This window comes from Oryctolagus cuniculus, chromosome 11 (genome assembly GCF_964237555.1).
Source record: "Oryctolagus cuniculus chromosome 11, mOryCun1.1, whole genome shotgun sequence".
In the NCBI taxonomy this organism is placed as follows: Eukaryota; Metazoa; Chordata; class Mammalia; order Lagomorpha; family Leporidae; genus Oryctolagus; species Oryctolagus cuniculus.
The window spans coordinates 114413580-114430120 of record NC_091442.1 but is presented as its reverse complement, the minus strand read 5'-3'; the positions used below and the strand labels follow the sequence as shown (position 1 = coordinate 114430120).

At 66.2% G+C, this 16541-nt stretch overlaps 1 protein-coding gene across 1 annotated transcript; it reads left to right on the top strand.

The window, feature by feature from the left end:
• Nucleotides 1-1284: 1284 nt before the first annotated feature.
• MFNG (MFNG O-fucosylpeptide 3-beta-N-acetylglucosaminyltransferase) lies at nt 1285-15131 on the top strand. Its single transcript, XM_002723539.5, has 8 exons — nt 1285-1751; nt 6226-6274; nt 6611-6713; nt 7045-7198; nt 9786-9871; nt 10979-11144; nt 13031-13116; nt 14428-15131. Exons 1-8 carry the CDS (start codon nt 1497-1499, stop codon nt 14492-14494), a joined length of 966 nt encoding a protein of 321 aa, XP_002723585.1. The 5' UTR covers nt 1285-1496; the 3' UTR covers nt 14495-15131.
• Nucleotides 15132-16541: the final 1410 nt, after the last annotated feature.

The following is a 16541-nucleotide window of genomic DNA, read 5'->3' as shown; positions in this document are numbered from 1 at the left end:
TATCAGAGCAGCGACCGGGCCGTGGCAGAGGGACTCACGATGGCAGTGGCGGCGGCGGTGGGGGCTCTTCTTCCCCCACTGTCCCGAGTGAGGGCTGGGCCGCAGCGGGCACGGTTCAGTTTACCAGCTGTTTGGTACTTTCTTGTGTTTAATGAGCAAATGTTTACTGAACTCCTACCGAGTGCCAGAAGCTCTTCTAGGCCTGGTGGGGTTGGCGTTCAGTGATTTCACACACACGGGACACTGGATGATGAGGAAGCAGGCCAGGGTGGGGTGCTGGGGGGGCCAGGCCTGGGGCGGGAAGGGGGGGAGAGGGGCTGCCATTCTTGAAAAAGTGACCAAGGAAGGCCTCAAGAGCACAGAGGGGCCGGGGTCTCTAGGGAAAGGGCGCTGGGGCGAGAACAGCAGGTGCAAGTGTCCTGAGACAGGCAGGTGCCCGGAACAGCCAGGAGCCTGGAACTCCATCTGGGTCTCCCAGACGGGCGCATGGGCCCAAGCCCTTGAGCTGTCTTCCACTGCTTTTCCAGGTGGATTAGCAGGGAGCCAGGACTTGCCGGCGTCCTGATAGGATTCCGGTGTCGCAGATGGTGGCTGGACCTGCTGCACCTGACTTCTTTCTGATGGAAATGGGAGCCAGGGCAGGGGTCAAGCAGAGGGGGAGGAGTGAGTGAGCTCGTGCAAAACCCGGCCGAGGCGGTGACTGCAGGATGCTCTGCCGGGCCACTGGCCTGGCTGGGAGAGGGGCGGCTCTGGGGGCTGCTCGGTGAGATGGGCACGGCGTGGGCAGGTGCCTCCGGGGACCCTGTAGGCCAGGCAAGGACCAGATGCCTGGGCTCCAGCCGGCTGTGCCTAATCAGCTGAGGTCATTCTGTGCCCCTGAGCCCAGCGTCTTCACTATAACCCAGACTGACCTGAGCAGGCCACTGTGGGAGCCCTAGAGGATGGGAGGGGCCGCCAGGGAAGGCTTCTTGGAGGAGGGGGCCCCTGAGCTGAGCTTGAAAGTCTAGAATTCAGCCTTGCAGAGGGACGGCGGGGAGGATGGGGAGGGCATCCTGGAGGAGGAGGAGTGAGCACAAGCCGGGTATGTGTGAGTGTGGAGTGAGCCAAGCTGACAGGTCCCAGGTGGGGTGGGGTCAGGCTGGAGGGTCTCGCGTTGTCACCACCGCAGCAGCCGCAGAGCCCAGCCTGTGCCTTCAGCAGGTGCCTCCTCTTCTGCCACCTCTGGGGCTCCCTGGGTCTGGCCCCGCCCCTCGGGCTGAGGCAGGGGCGGGGCCGGGCAGCCCCGGAGCCGGCGGTGGGGAGGGCAGCGGGCAGCCGGAGCAGGTGGAGGGCTGGCGGCCGGCTGCCATGGCTCAGCCTCCGCGGCAGCCAGAGCCCCCACTCCCGCCTCTCCCCTCCCCGCCTGCCCCCGATGCCCACCAGGCTTTTGCATCTGCTGGGGCCCCCGCCTGACCAGCCTCCCCTCGCCTGGGGTTGGGGTTTGGGGGCCGAGGCCAATGCAGTGCCGGCTCCTCCGGGGCCTGGCGGCAGCTCTCCTGAGCCTCCTGTGCGTGTGGCTCCTGGTCCTGCGCTTCCTCTCGGGTGGGTCTCCCCAGGGGGGACAGGAGGCCCCCGGGCTGAGCGCGCCGAGCCCTGGGCCCCGGCCTCTGCAGCTGCCTGATGTCTTCATCGCGGTCAAGACCACCCGGGCCTTCCACCGCTCGCGCCTGGAGCTGCTGCTGGACACGTGGGTCTCCAGGACCAGGCGACAGGTGACAAGTGGGCGGCTCTGGGAGTGGCCCCTGGCTGGAAGGGCTCAGGGGCCTTTCTGTGGGGCTGGGGACCCTGGCCACCTCCAGGGGCAAGCTGCCCTGCGCTGCCCCCCCGGGGCTCATCTTCCCATGCCAGGAGTGCAGCAGAGGCACCGCGTCCCCTCTCTGGGGGCCGGGCTGGGCCTCTGCCCCGGGCTCCTGGGTCCCCCCTGGGTTCCTGCCTCCCCGGCTGCTGCAGTGGGGGCCCCACTCCTGCCCGCCTTGGCCCAGCCCCGCATCAGGGGCAGTGGTGGGTGCTGGACAGCTGGGGTGGAGGCCGCAGAGAGGCCAGGCGGTCCTCGCCCAGGCCTAGGCGCTGTCCTGCCCTGGTTCTGGGTGGCCGTGGAGGGAGGGCGAGGTGGGGCCTGCTGGGGGTCGCACCTGCTCTGGCTGCCCACATGCTGCAATGGGGATGTGCCATCTCACCTCCTGTGCTCACTTCCTGTGGGGCTGAGGGAGCAGGGTGGGGCGTGCAGGGAGCCTGGGCTGCGGGGCTGTGTGTGTGCACGTGTGTGTGTGTGTGTGTGTGTGTGCACAGGCGCTCACACAGGGGCTGGTGTGTGTCAGATGCAACCCTGTAGGAGGCCCATGGGGCTCACTGGCGCCCAGCTTAGGCCTTTTGCCCATAAGCTGTGCCTTCCAGCCCTGCCCGCCCCCCGGCTCCCAGGTCCTCCCTGGGCTGTCAGTGATGTGGGGGTGTTGGGACCACTACCGGGGGCGTGGCAGGAAGACCTCCAATGCACTGCTGTCCCCACTTGGGCGGCTGGCTCAGAGGGAGGAAGTGACCGGGAGCCCAGGAGGGGAAGTGCTGCCTGGGGGCCCCCCACCCTCCCCAGCCCCCATAGTGGGGAGAGGGCGTCCTGGTCCTGACGCTGACCCCTTTCTCTAAGGAATGACCCTCTTCCGGCCGGGACTCATGTACCCAGCGCCCCACACAGCTCTCATCTTGGGGAGATCCTGCTCCCTGCACACCCCTCCGGCCCCCACCCCCCCATCCCGCGGAAGCCGCCGAGGCCCGCCCTCCCCACAGGCTTCCTGTTTATGGCCTTGTGTCTGCAGCGTGGGCTCACGTGGCCCCAGGCCCTTCCTGTCTGTCTTGATCGCAGCGGGGGTGCCCTTGTTCCAGGGAGTAGGACCTGCAAGTGCCCCTCCCGAGGGCTGGCGGGCAGAGCCCACGTGTCAGCTGGGGTCCTTTCTCCTCTGGCCCGGTCACCAGGGCCGGATCGGTTTTAGGGTCTTGGGGGGGGGCGGCTGGGTGGTGCTAGGCTGACAGGAGAGGCCAGCAGCGATGCCCCTCTGTGTCCCAGGCTCAGTCCCAGATGCCAGCGGGGCAGCAGGGCTTGGGGCCAGGGATGCACACATCCACCTGCCAGACACCGGCCTCGGGGTTCAGCCCCTGCCACAAGCCGGAGGGGTCGGCGTGGCTGTTCTGGTTTTCCATAGGAGGAACCTGAGCCAGAGGCAGGAGAGCGGGGAGGCGTGGGAGGCAGGCAGGGTGCTCAGAGGGGGAGGGGGGGCAGACTGGGAGACACCCCTCGCCAGGCAGCATCCCTCAACCTCGGGCTCATTGCTCTTTGTGCCCTTGGCTCTTCCTCTTTCGGCTCTCGATTTCCCCATCTGCATGGGGCAGGCGGAGCTGGTTAACTCTGGGCCGCCTCCCCACAGCCGCCATTCCCGGCCGGCCGGTTAACTTGGGGGATGGCAGGTGGGCTCGTGTGCAGCCTTTGTCCCCGGCCGAGGGGGCGTGTGCTGTGTTTTGTGCTCCTCGGGCTGGGCTGGTGATGGGGCGCCTTTCTCTTCTCTGTAGTCCCCTGGTGGCCGGGCCCCACGGCCCCTCCCCTGCAGCAGCTGCTCCCCGGCCACCCCTCCCCGCCCCGGCAGGCTGCTGGTGCCTTTGTCTGTGCCAGGCCTGTGCAGTCGGACCCATCGGCAGGGCCCCCTTCTTACCCGGGGAGGACCCAGCGCTCCACACCCTGTGCCCGCCTCAGCATTCCCAGGACCTGACACCCCCAGCCTCCCAGGCCCTCTCCTGGTCCTGGGGTGCCCTGCTTTGCCTCCCCAAACCCCATTTATTTGGGCTTCCCAGTTCTTCATCCACAAACATTTCCAAACCCATTTGGCCCTGTCTTGAGAGAGCCGATGACCCAGTAGCTGCTTGGAGCCCGAGTCTTCCAGGGCGCACGGTGAGAGCGGTCTGACTCCTCCCACAGCTGAGAGGGGCTGTGCTGAAGACAGACTGGGGGGCGGGCAGGGCGGGACAGGCAGGAGGCCAGGGTGGGCACCTGCAGTAAAGCAGGCAGGAGCGGTCCCGTGGGCTGGCCCGGGTGGGCCTGTGGGAGGGACTGGCTCTCAAGGGCTCGAGGGTTGGCTGGACAGCTGGGGTGCGCAGGGCGAGAAAGAGTGGCGGTGTAGGGGAGTACCTGGTTCTGGGTACCAGGAGGGCGGCGCTGCGAGGGAGGCAGTGAGGGGCTCAGTCGCGATGTCAGGAGCTGTGGCAGAGCGCGTGGGGGCCTGGCTGCAGGGCATTTGGCAGCATGGAGCTGGGGGGTGGGGTGGAAGGAGGCCAGGGCAGGTGCACAGGTCAGCTGCCAGCTTCCTGTGGGCCACACGGCCAAGGGAGTGAGCGGGACGCAGGGGGACCAGGGCCTGGGCTGGGGCCGCCACCACCCCACGGGGATGCAGGGTCTGCAGCGTCAGCAACAGCGGCTGCTGGGAGACAGACTCAGAGGGTGGAGCCTGCCCTGGCCTCCCTGAGCGACGGCCTGGTGCTGCACAAGGAGATGGATGGGACCTGCGGTCTCCGGGTGGGAGACACCCAGGGGTCAGTTTCCAAAGCCCATGGTTGCTGGCACCACGGGAGGAACCCACGGGAGGAGAGGCTGATGTGGCTGAAGGGGTGTTAGGGGAGGCTTCCTGGAGGAGGGGGTGCCCGGGCTGGGGGTTAGAGGCTGGGAGGAGGGCACAGCATGTGCGGAGGCTGAGCGAGGGGGAGTGATGCGGCACAGGCTCTGAGCTGAAAGAACTGGGGCTGAGGGGAGCCTGGGCCGGGGCTGTGTCCCCAGGCACACCCAGGAGGCGGGGCCGCCGAGGCTGCGCACAGTCACAGGGGAGGGGAGGGGCTCTGAGTCTCTTCTGATTCGGGTCCTGCCGGGCAAACAGGCTGAGGGACCGGCCCTGACAATGACCCACTCAGGAGAGGACTGGTGGCCGTGGGCACTGGGAGACGGGCCCGGTTCCCTCCTGCCACGTCCAGGGGCCAACCCTGGCTTCCAGCCTCCTGGTCTCCTCTCCCTGGCTTCGCTGTCAACTCCAACCTGTTCTTTTACTCTCTCGTTTCACTCTGCAATCCCCCATTTTACAGATGGGTAAACCGAGGCTCACGACAGGGGCTGCTCTGATCCAAATGGCCAGTTTCTGGACAGAAGGCAGATGAGCAAAACAAGGACCGGGCTGGGCCGTGGGGCGTCTCCAGTCAGGGCTAGCAGAGTTGGGGGCTGTGAACAGACGGGGTGCTTTCTCTTTGGTCCTCGGTTAGGAGGGGTTCACAGCTGCCCCAGGCTTGGGGAAGCCCTGGAAGGGCCTCAGGTAACCTAGCGGACGAGAGGATGGCTCGGGCAGGCAGGGCCCTGCGCACGCTGGGCCGGCCCCGCATGCAGGGTCTGTGCACCAGCTGTCTTGCAGGGGAACCATTTGGGTGTCTGCAGCATCATTCGCTGGCCACGCAAAATGATCACCTAGAAAGTCAGCCTGCTGCAGATCTGGTGCCTTGCAAGTCTGTGGCTGTGGGGGCAGGGCCTGACACTGCTGCACGCTCCCCTGCCCCTGGTCCAGGGCGGGAGGCGGTGGGAAGAGGGCCGAGGCCGTGGCTCCCGGGCTGCAATCCCACCGTGTACTCGCCAAGCTCGGGCTGCCACTTCACCTCAGTTTTGTCATCTGTGAAAGGGATAGATCATGCCATCTGCCCCACCAGGGTCTCTGGGAATCAGGCGTGCAAAAGCACCCGCTGGGGGCGTGTCCAGGCTGGGAGAGCCGGAGTGGGCACATGTACTGTGCAGGGGTTTGTGTGGCCAGCAGCGCGTGACCGTCCCCCTGAGTGTGGCAGGGCCCCCGCGGTGGGTGGGGCTTCTCACCGAGTCTGGAGAGGCCGAGGGCGACTGTGACATGTGCGTTGGATGGCAGGGGGTGTGGTTTTGCTGAGTGTGTGTGCTGCTCTGTGTGTGTGTGTGTGTGTGTGTGAGTGAGGCGGGACAGGTGCACACCCTGAGTGTATGTTGTGTGTGTGGTGTATGTTGTCCCCAAGGAAAGCATGACCAAGAGAGGCGTGTGTCTGTCCCCTTGGACAAGTGGTCTGCCCGGGGCGTGGCCACGGCGGGCTGCGCGTGGGCCTGGGGCTGCCCTTGGCACAGCTGAGACCTGACCCCGCTTTGCTTCCCAGACGTTCGTCTTCACCGACAGCCCAGACGAAGGCCTCCGGGAGAGACTGGGTAACTCGGGGCGGCCCTGCGGGGGTGGGAACCACTTGGCGTTTCCCAGAGAAAGCCAGGGTGGCTGTGCCCTGGCCTGGGCGCCTCCCTTGGGAAGTTCGTGGGGTTGGGCGGGACCAGGTCTTGGATGCCGGGCCCCGGTTCAGCCTACTGACCGCAGGCTCCATGGCCCCAGCAGGCCAGTTCTTTGCCAGCCTCCATCGCACTGAGTGGACGGTGGCAGTGGGTGGGCTGCTCTGGGCTCTGCGGTCCCACCTTGGCCTGCATGGGCACAGGCTCAGGGCTGTGGGGAGGAGCTGCCCGGGGTCCCCTGACCACCACTCCTCGCTTCTCCAGGCTCCCACCTCGTGGTCACCAACTGCTCCACCGAGCACAGTCACCCCGCCCTGTCCTGCAAGATGGCTGCCGAGCTGGACGCCTTCGTGACCAGCGGGCGCAGGTGCACGGCCTGGGTCTGCGGCGGCTGGGCGGGGTGGGCACAGTGGCCTTTGCCTGGGGCCACCTCCTCAGGTGAGTCCTGGGCAGGAAGTGGCCCTGCCCGGGAGTAGAGGCCCTGGGGTCTGAGTCCCACCACCGTCCCCCACCCCGCTCAGCAGTCAGGTGCAGGCAGCCAGCAGACCCGCGGGTTCAGACCCTGCCCGCTCCTCCGTTCCCAGCCCGCCCTGTCACTGTGGACCGACGGGGGGCGGGGCTTAGAGCAGGCCCCGCTGCCTTCCCCCAGGCCCCCGCCCGCGGCTCACTGCCCCCCCCCCCCCCCCCCCCGACTACAGGTGGTTCTGCCACGTGGATGACGACAACTACGTCAACCCGCGGGCTCTGCTGCAGCTGCTGAACAGCTTCCCGCAGTCCCGCGACGTCTACGTGGGCCGGCCCAGCCTCAACCGGCCCATCCACGCCTCGGAGCCGCAGCCGCACAACCGCTCGGTCGGTGCCCGCCGCCCCGCTTTATCCATTCATTAGTCATCAGCCCGGGGAGGGGCGGGGCCGGCCTGGGGGCGGAGCCGGAGGAGAGGTAGGGGCGGGTTCTGCCTTGCAGGTTTGGGCTCCTTCTCTGGATTTGGGCCTCGGGCTGCCCCTCCGTGCAGTGCGGAGATTGGGGTAACCCAGCTAAGGCAGAGAGGGGCGCGCAGGAAGGCCTCAGTCCGCCAGGAGCAGTGGGTCCCCCAGGTGAGCGCAGGTGGCTCCTGTGCCACCGAGCACGTGGGTAGTTTGCTAAGGCTCTGGACGGCTGCGGGCCAGGTGGCGAACTGAGGTGCTCTGAGCCTAAGGGAGACTTTCCCCCTCTGCCCACCGTTCACCAGCGGCCCCAGCACAGAGCCCAGCACCTGCTACATCTCCACACCTGGCTGGGTGCTGATCAGACATGCCAAATTTAGAACACACACAAGCCAAGAGCTGGGTAAATCAGCTGCACAGTGGAGCAGTGCCTAGCTAGGGATGTCCTCGGTGTCGCGCAGTCTGCCCCTCCCCGCGTCCGCGGGACCCACCGAGCGTCAGGTGGGCGGGTGGCCCAGGCCCCTGGGGCTCCCCTGGCCCCAGGGAAGAGGCAGCTGAGGAGGTGGCCCCTCTGCAGGCAGCACCTGGCGCAGGAGCCGGGCGTGCCACGGGGCTCGCTCTCCCTCCCCGCCGCACCATCTGCTTCACCAGAGAAACCTGGAGCGGAAAATGCGAAGCCTTAATTATCAGCAGCTCCGCGGCGTCTGAGCACTAATTAAACTTTCCTGAGCCGTGCCTGGGGAGCCGGGGTCTCGGCGTCTCCATGGCACCCCTGGCCACGCAGCTGGCGCGAGCAGTTTGCTTTAGGGGTTGAGAACAACTCCACTCTGGAGCCTGGCTCCCTGGTTCACACACAGCCCTGCCACCCCCTGGCTTTGTGACCTTAATCCAGGTCACCTGACCTCGGTGCCTCAGTTTCCTCATCTGTGAAATGGGTGACCACAGCCCCCGACCACCCTGGCACAAAGAAAGGGCTGAGGTCATGTATAAGCCCTGGAAGGCAGCTGGCCCGTGAGAGGCGCTGGTAGCTATCAGCAGTCAGGACCGGACTTCAGGCCCAAGTCACACCTTTCCCTCGCGGGTTCTGTGCCCTCCCCAGCACCCTGCTAGGCCCCCAAAAGGAGGATCTCGGGACTCTTCCTGGGGCACCACAGAAGCCCGCAGTGCCCCAGCATGTTCAGGCCCTGGGGTGCCCCAGGGCGAGATGGCAAAGTGACCTTGCTTCTCCGTGCCTTGGTCGCCCCACCTGGGTGTGGCCCTCAGCCCAGCGGGGCCCTCACTCATAGAGCCGTGGGTGCTGCTGTGGGGCCCGGGGGCCGAAGCTGCAGCTCGTGAGGCAGTGTCCGCTGGACGCCTCCTGTGTATCGGGCCCCCAGTAGCCCTTTCGCTCCGCCTCGCTGAGCCCTGCCCTTTCTCTACAGGGCGCGTTTCTAGAAGCCGGCTAGTTGGTGGGGGAGGACACCTCGGGGCTGGGGAGCCACTGGACTTCAGAAGTGGGCGGATATGCTCACAAGTGCCAGCTCCGAGGCCCCGGGAGGGGAAGTGACTTCCTCAGGGTCACACAGGGTGCAGCGGGGGAGGCAGGGGCTGGGACGTGGGGCTCCCAGCTCCCCCGACCCCTGCCAGGGCTCTGCTCACTGCTGCCTTGTGGGAGAGAGCTCAGACTCATGATGCAACTGCATCCACTGGGCGCTAACTGTGTGCTTGGGAGAACTCAACCCTGGGCACTTGTTAGAGACAGGGCAGCTGGAAGGGTGCGGGTTTCCCAGCAGCCATAGAGGCATGCGGGGGTGAATTAATGGAACCTGGGCTGTGGCCACGGTGGGTGGGGGCAGAAAGTGGTTTCAACCAGAAAGATGCTATCGATGGAGACCTCAAGGGGCTCGCTGGAGCCGGGCGCCCACAGGCCTGTCGGTCCTCTCTTCCTCGAAGAAAGGTGCCCTCCTCTCCTTGTGGGGAAAAGCTGCTCGGTCCCAGGTGCTGGCCTCAGGCTTGGCCACCCTGTAGAGAGCACCTGCTCCTTGCAGTTAGCAGGCTCAGGGAAGGACTCTGATTGGCTGGCCTAAGTCATGAGCCCACGGCTGGGCCAATCACTGGGTCAAGGGGCGTGGCCTTGTGATCTCTCATTCCCAGGCCCCTGCCTTGCCTCTGTGGCCCAGGTGGGTAGGGGCTGTGCTGGGGCGTCCCTCCCAGACCTGCTGGAGGGAGGTAGAGACGTTTCTCCGGGCAGGGGGAGGGAGTGCTGGGTGGGCTGAGCGACACACGCCCCCTTTGCCAGAATCCACGTGAACCTGGGTCTGATCAGCCACCTTCGCCCTCATAATTACCTGGGTGACGTTGGGCCTCGGTTTCCCTTTGTCTAAAATGGGCATCCTGAGGCCAGGCCGGAGCAGGACGCTGGAGAGGAGACGTGAACTCCAGCGCTTTTGAGCCCTGCTGGCTGGGGTGAGGGGTGGCCTGGTTGTCCCGCCACGGTGCCCCCTTCACCCTGCTCCTCGGTCCTCCTCTCCCACAGAGGCTGGTCCAGTTCTGGTTCGCCACAGGGGGCGCTGGCTTCTGTATCAACCGCAGGCTGGCTTTGAAGATGGCCCCGTGGGCCAGGTGAGCCGGGACCTGGGTGCGGGCAGCAGGTGCATGGTGGACGTGGTGGCGGTGGTGGGGGGCTCTGCAGCAGGGGGCTCGGGTGAATCCGCCCTCACCCATCCTGTGGGCTGGCTACTGGTGAGCCGCCGCTGCCAACCCGCCACCCAGCCCTGGGAGTGGGGGCGGCGCCTGGGCCAGGGCCTTCCTCCTTCTGGCGAGCTGCGTCACCCTGTCAGTCAACGGGTCTGATGGTACAACGGCCGGGGTGTCGTAAGGGTTCCCTGAGCAAACGTCTGGGCTGGCCCCTGGTGCGAGCCAGGGCAGCGCTGGGTCCTCTTTGCTGCTGTCTTCTGACTGGGAGGTGAAGGCCAAGGCAGGGCCGTTCAGAGCACGGAGAAGGGCCTTCTAGTTGGGGAGAAGAGCGAAGGCTTCCTGGAAGAGGTGGTATTTGAGCTGGGGCAGCCCTGGAGTTCCCCGATGAGCAGGATCTGAAGGGGAGGGGCCCGGCTGCCTGAGCCTCCCCAGCTGTTCTCACTGACGTCAGCGGCACTGCCTGGAATTTAGGGTCGGCTGGAAGCCAGGCCTCTGATTTGTGGAGAACCTCGCAACACCCGGGGCGGGGAGGGGAGAAGGAGCCGAGGCACCCAGAGGCGAAGCAGGTGCAAGGTCACCCGGCCGCTGGATTTAGCTTCAGTTCCTGTGAGCTCCGCCACTACCCCCAGCCTGTCCTGCCTTGCCCTGGGCGGGGGGTGGGGGTGGGGGTTTCCTGGGCTGTAGTGGGGTGGGCACACGGTCCTAGTGCGTCTACAGCAGGTGCAGACCACAGCCAGGGTGCTCTCTGTGCTGGGGCGCCCCACCCAGGCTCCTGCCTACCTCTGCGAATTAGAAAAAGCTCCCGCTCCCCACAGGTGCGGGCGTGCAGCCTGGTGGGTGGGTGGGGAGTGCAGGGCCGTGATTAGCCCCATTTCCCAGGGGAGGGCACTGAGGCTCCCCAAGGCCCGAGGGCCTACAGGACAGAGGCAGGAACTGGATCAAGGGCTCTACTGTCAGCACCCCCCCACACCTCCGAGGGTCCTCTGGGCGGCAGCTGATGCTGGCTGCTCGCTCTGTCCCTCTGTCCATCAGCGGCTCCCGCTTCATGGACACGTCTGCTCTCATCCGGCTGCCGGACGACTGTACCGTGGGCTACATCGTGGAGCGCAAGCTGGGCGGCCGCCTGCAGCCCAGCCCCCTCTTCCACTCCCACCTGGAGACCCTGCAGCTGCTGGGGGCGGCCCAGCTCCTGGAGCAGGTGAGCCGGGCTCTGCGGGGTGGCTGTGAGGTAGGGAAGGTGGGGTCTCCTGCACCCGCCCTCCTGGCATTTGAAGTCAACCTGGAGCCCTGGATTGTGCGGCCCCGGTGGGGAAACTGAGGCCCCCGTGACCAGGGACCTGTTGGGGCAGAGTGACCCAGCCCTCTGCACCAGCCGCCCCCCATGGATTCACACTGGTGGCGCTAGAAGTCTCTGCACAGAGGAGGAGGAGCCGTCTCAGCTCCCGGCCCTGCCTCTGGGCCTCCCCCCCACCCCCCCGGAACCATGCCCTTCCCGGTTGTCCCCGGCATTGCTTTTCCTGCTAACCCTGGGGCTGCTGGGAGTGGAGGGAGGTCTCAGGGGACTCCGGCGTCCTGGCGGGGCAGACTGGCTCTGCCCCACAGCTGCTATCCTCAGCTGTGTGTGTGGGGGGGGCTGGGGTCTTCTCTCAGACCCTTTTGGGTGCAAGTGACAGAAGCGCCACGTGGCTGTGAAACAGAAGTGGTACCGCGCTCACTGCCTGGAGCAGCCGGCAGGGCCTCGCAGGTCTGGTTCCACTTGGAGGTCGGATGGAGCCGCGGGACGCTGTGTGCGCCCCCTGGTGCTCGCCGTGTGCCTAGGCAGGCTCTCCCCCACTTGCCAGACCCCGGATTTCTGTCCCAGCACCGCAGACGAGCGCTGAGGGCTGGGGTCCCTGGGTCCGATGGCCTGGCCTGCGACCTGTCTCTGCCAGTGCCTGGAGCTGGGGTGCAGGGTCAGCTCCATCAGGACTACACGGCCTGAAGCCAGGAAAGGGGGCAGAGTTGGAGTGGCCCAAAGCAGGGTGCCCTAGCTGTCAGGGTGTCCTGAGCACCCACTGTGCCGGGCACCGCGGTGGGCAGCTCCCTTCTAGAACTCTCTGGCTCTTACAGGAGTGAGCTGAGGGCGGCGCAGCGGCCTGCGGGGGGCTGCAGGGCGCTGAGCGACCGGAGTCCTGTGACACTCGGGTCCCTGACTTCCCAGCGCGTCATAGCCACGCGGTCTACCATCCCCTCTCGAGTACTGTGGCCCCAGCATGTCAGTGCCGAGCTACTCTGTTCAGAGGCTCAGGACGAAAGCGCGCACGTACGCAGCACAGACACTGTTGTTCCAGACAGTTCTGACCCACGGTTGCGCAAATCTGTGGATGCAGAGGGCTGACTGCCATTATACCCATTCTACAGACAGGACAACTGATCCACAGAGCTGCACTGAGGCACACAGCTGCTGTAGGGCAGAGGGGGAAGGAGTCCTGGCTGAGCATCCCTTAAGCTCCTAGTCTTTTTTTTTTTTTTACGATGTATCTATTTGAAAGGCAGTGTGACACACGCACACACATGCACACATGCACACACACACATCTTTTCCATCCACTGGTTCACTCTCCAAATGGCCCCCAGTGGCCGGAGCTGGACCAATCCGAAGCCAGGAGCCAGGGGCTTCTTCCAGGTCTCCCGTGCGGGTGCAGGGGCCCAAGGACTTGGGCCATCACCTACTTCCCCCAGGGGCATTAGCAGGGAGCTGGACCGGAAGTGGAGCAGCCGGGACCTGAACTGGCTCCATCCGGGGCGCGGGTGTCACAGGGAGCGGCTTAACCCCCTGCGCTGCCCCGCGCTCAGCCGCCCCTCAGCTGAAGCTGCCTCCGTCCCGCTGCCGGGCGCATGGAGGCTGCACTGCGGGGTTGTCTGCGGGTCCCACAGGGAGTCTCAGAACCCCAGTCGGGTCCGGGTTCCCCCGGGGAGCGCAGTGGCCGATGGGAGGTGGGGGTGGAGCCCCTTGGGGCGGGGTGGGGCTCTTTGTGAGGCGGGATTGTGCATGTCGAGCGGGGTCTCTGCCTCCCCCTGCTCAGCTCTGCTCCTCTCTGCCAGGTCACCCTGAGCTACGGTGTCCTCGAGGGGAAGCTCAATGTCATTAGGCTGCAAGGCCCCTTCTCCCCGGAGGAGGACCCGTCCAGGTGAATCTGGGGGCGGGCTGGAAGATGGGAGGAGTGGGTGTTGGGTCCAGAGAACGGCCAGGGAGGAGGGCGATGGGCCAGCTTGGTGGATGACAGCATGGAGCTGGGCGTGGATTTCAGTCCTTACTTGCTCACTGGTTTGCTGTGTGACCTTAGGAAAGTATCTTGCCCTCTCTGGGCCTCGGTCTTCCTACTTGTAGCTCCGCAGGGCTCTTCCAGCCCTTATCCCTTGGGAGCCTGCAGGAGCCCCTGGAAGATGGAAAGGTCTGAGCTTGGAGGTGCTGGGGCAGTGCAGCCTCAGGCCCTGGCGGGGGTGGCGGGGGGGTTATCCTCTCCCCTTTGGGCTTTCCTAGGCAGGGAGTGGGTTGGGATGGCACCTTCCAGCTCGGCCCCCAACACGCCCTGGGAAGACTGTCGCCTGGGTGCACAGCCAGTGAGAGCAGAGCTGGGGCTCCAGCGCCCCCGTGGGACCCTCGCTGGCCTCCTGGTGCCTCTGGGATTCTGGGGGAGGCACATGGTCTCCGGCCCAGTGGTCTAGCCCCGGAACCGGCGCTTCAGCCCCTCCCGGGTGACAGCTGGCTTTGGCTCCTCCCCGGGGCAGTGGGTCCCATCTGTGGGCAGTGGGCTTGTCCGTCACCCCTCCCCCCATCTCTGCCCTTGGCAGTTAAGCGTGGAAGGCCCGGGAGCTGCAGGAGGAGCTGCAGGGGCTGAGGGGGGCTGGGCGGGGAGGCAGGAGGCCGGGAGGGATGAGGTGAGCTGTGCTGAGGGCCCGAGACCTGTGCACAGGAAGTCGTGGGATGAGGGGTCCCGGCGAAGTGGGAGCTGTTGCCGGAGGGTGTGAGGTGGAGCCCTGGTTTTGACCGGGAGTGGTCAGGAAGGCCTCCCGGAGGAGGTGACGTGGTGGACAACTCGGAGCACCTGAAGGAGCAGCCCCAGGGACCTGGGGAGGCAGGTGAACCCCAGGGGGACGGGACAGCACATGCAAAGGTCCAGGGGCAGGGACCAGGGCCTGACCTGCCCAGGGGAGTAGAGGAAGTGGTGTAACCAGAAGGCGGCAGAGAGGAGAGAGCAGGGCCAAATGTGGCTGGGGAGGTGGCGGGGTCCTAGCGGGTTCTGCCTGGACTCTGGGTTTCCCTGGGCCCCTTTGGGGAGGTGTGTGGGGGTGCAGCTGGCAGCAGGCGAGCAGGGGCCAGGGACGCTGGCCGGCACCCCCAAGGCGCGGGCGTCCCCCAGCAGTGCTGCGCTCCTGGCCGGGCCGGTGACCAGGGCAGGTGTGGCGGTAACCGTCCTGTGTGTTTCTCGTCTCTGCAGGTTCCGCTCCCTCCACTGCCTCCTTTACCCAGAGACGCCTTGGTGTCCACAGCTGGCTGCGCAGTGAGCCCGGAGCTGCCCGCGGGGCCCGGCCGGCACTCACCCGCGAGGGCCCTGAGGGAGGCAGCCCGGCGGGGCCCCTGGGTGCCGAGTCGGGCAGTCTAGGGGCCGGGGGTCTGGGGGATGGCCAGAGGTTTCTGCGGGCCTCGGGTGGCTGAACTGACCAGGAGCTGGGCTGGGCTTGGGGGTCCTAACTCTAGAGTGTGATATGGGCCGTGGGTGGGCTCTGGCCTCTGTCCCCCAAGTCTCCAGGCCACCCAGTCACTGAGGGCGCCCAGGGGGAATCACAGCACATGGTGGGGGTGGGGGAGCAGCCTCACCCCCACTGCTTACAACCCCGGGCGAGGGGTCCTCATGGGTGCTGCCCACTGGAACCACCCTCTCACTCACTTTCCCAGCCTCCCTGGCTGTTGGGGGCTACCGCGCAACCCTGCTCTGGCTGGTGGGAACTAAGCAAAGCCCTTGGGGGGCGATTTCTGGGGATGGATTTGAGTGCCAGACCTTACCTCCTACTGTGACTGTGGCTGTGATGGCTGGCTCTGGGGCAGCCACCTTGCTGCCATGAAGGAAAGACCCCGATGGCCCTCTGCAGCTGTGCCCCTCAGCGTCCGGTTCTGTAAGAAAATTAAACCCTTGTTCGTTCACGTCCGGTTGCAGCCCACTGACTGGTGCAGGCTCTGTGGCGCCCGGGTCACAGCAGTGACCACTTTTGGTGCTGCGGTACCAGGGCTGTAAAGGGCACAGTGGAGCCTGGCACAGTAGGGGGGCTCAGTGAACAGTGGCTTCTGGTGGGCGTGGTATTCCCTTCAGCACGTCTGTGCATAAGGACATGTGTGTGTGTGTCACGTGTGTGTGTGCATGATGGATGCACGTGTGAGTGAGCGCGCTCCACGAACTGCTGGTGTGGGCACTGGCTCCTCCCCGTCTCTCCCCGCAGGCCTGGGTCAGGGGCTCTGAGGGTCACAGGAGGCAGGGTGGACACTTGGAGCTGGCAGACTCCGCCTTGGGGTGGGCAAGGCAGGGGCTGGATAAGTGCAAATGCCCTCAGACGGTGGGGCCCCACAGCGGTGGGCTGAATGGGTGCGGTGATGGAAGTGGGGTGCCAGGCCCGGTGGTGCGTGGGGGAGGGTCTCTCGCTCACCCTGCATCAGGCCCAAGTGCTGGGGGAGGAAGGAGGAGAGACCCTTAGGGCCAAGGGGCCGGGCCCAGGCAGGCCGGGGGCTCCCTTCGTCCCTAGGCGGGGCCTTGGCCCATGCACATCTGTGTTAGAACCGCTGCGCCCCGGAGCCCAGCCCGGGTCTCCCAAGGAGGAACCCGCAGCCTGGAGACGCCGCGTGGGCCTGTGGCCATGCAGCCATCAGGTGCGGAGCCCAGCTGCTGCTTCCAAAGCCCCGTCCTCCCCAAGCTGACGCAAGGCTGGGATGCCAGCCCTAGGAGATGGCCCCTGGCTGGGCAGCCCCAACCCCGAAGGAGCCCCCAGCTGGGGGGTGGGGTGGGGCAGGCCGCAGCCCCCACGTGCTCCCTGCTCCCCACCGCCCGCCGGCCTGCTTTTAGAAACGGCTGGCAGATTTCTGGGTTGTTCCCGAAAGAGATCCTGAGGGTCGGGTGGAGGGAACAGGACTGGGCCATCTGCTGCCTCCATTGTCCCAGAATAGCTGGGGGTGGGGAGGGGGAGCGGAGTCAGCTCAGCCGAGTTGGGATGGAGGAGGGAGGGAGCCGGGTTAACCCTTTGTGGGTCTGTATGGGTGGGGATATGGCTGCCTGGGCCCCCATGCCGGGGAGCTCCGCTGGGCCTCTGGGGCGTGGACTGGGAGCGGGGTTGCGGGGCTGATTTGGACCACCCCATCGTGGCATTGGGGTGTCCTTGGGTGGGCATCAGCAGGAGCTCTAGGTGCTGTATGGGGGCCCCAGCATGGGGCAGGGGGTCACGGGGGACTCCCCCTCTCCTCCCCGAGCCACCTTACCCCATGCTCCTGTATCTCCCGTGAGCCTGGCCTTGGGCAGCCAGCAAACAGCGCAGGCTCCTTACCCCGGGTCCCTCCTCACGGCAGCCC

Coding starts and splice junctions, on each gene's coding strand:
- MFNG (XM_002723539.5), top strand. CDS start 1,497: ATGCAGTGCCGGCTCCTCCGGGGCCTGGCGGCAGCTCTCCTGAGCCTC. Junction 6,275..6,610: donor AGGCCTCCGGGAGAGACTGG/GTAACTCGGGGC, acceptor TCGCTTCTCCAG/GCTCCCACCTCGTGGTCACC. Junction 11,145..13,030: donor CGGCCCAGCTCCTGGAGCAG/GTGAGCCGGGCT, acceptor CCTCTCTGCCAG/GTCACCCTGAGCTACGGTGT.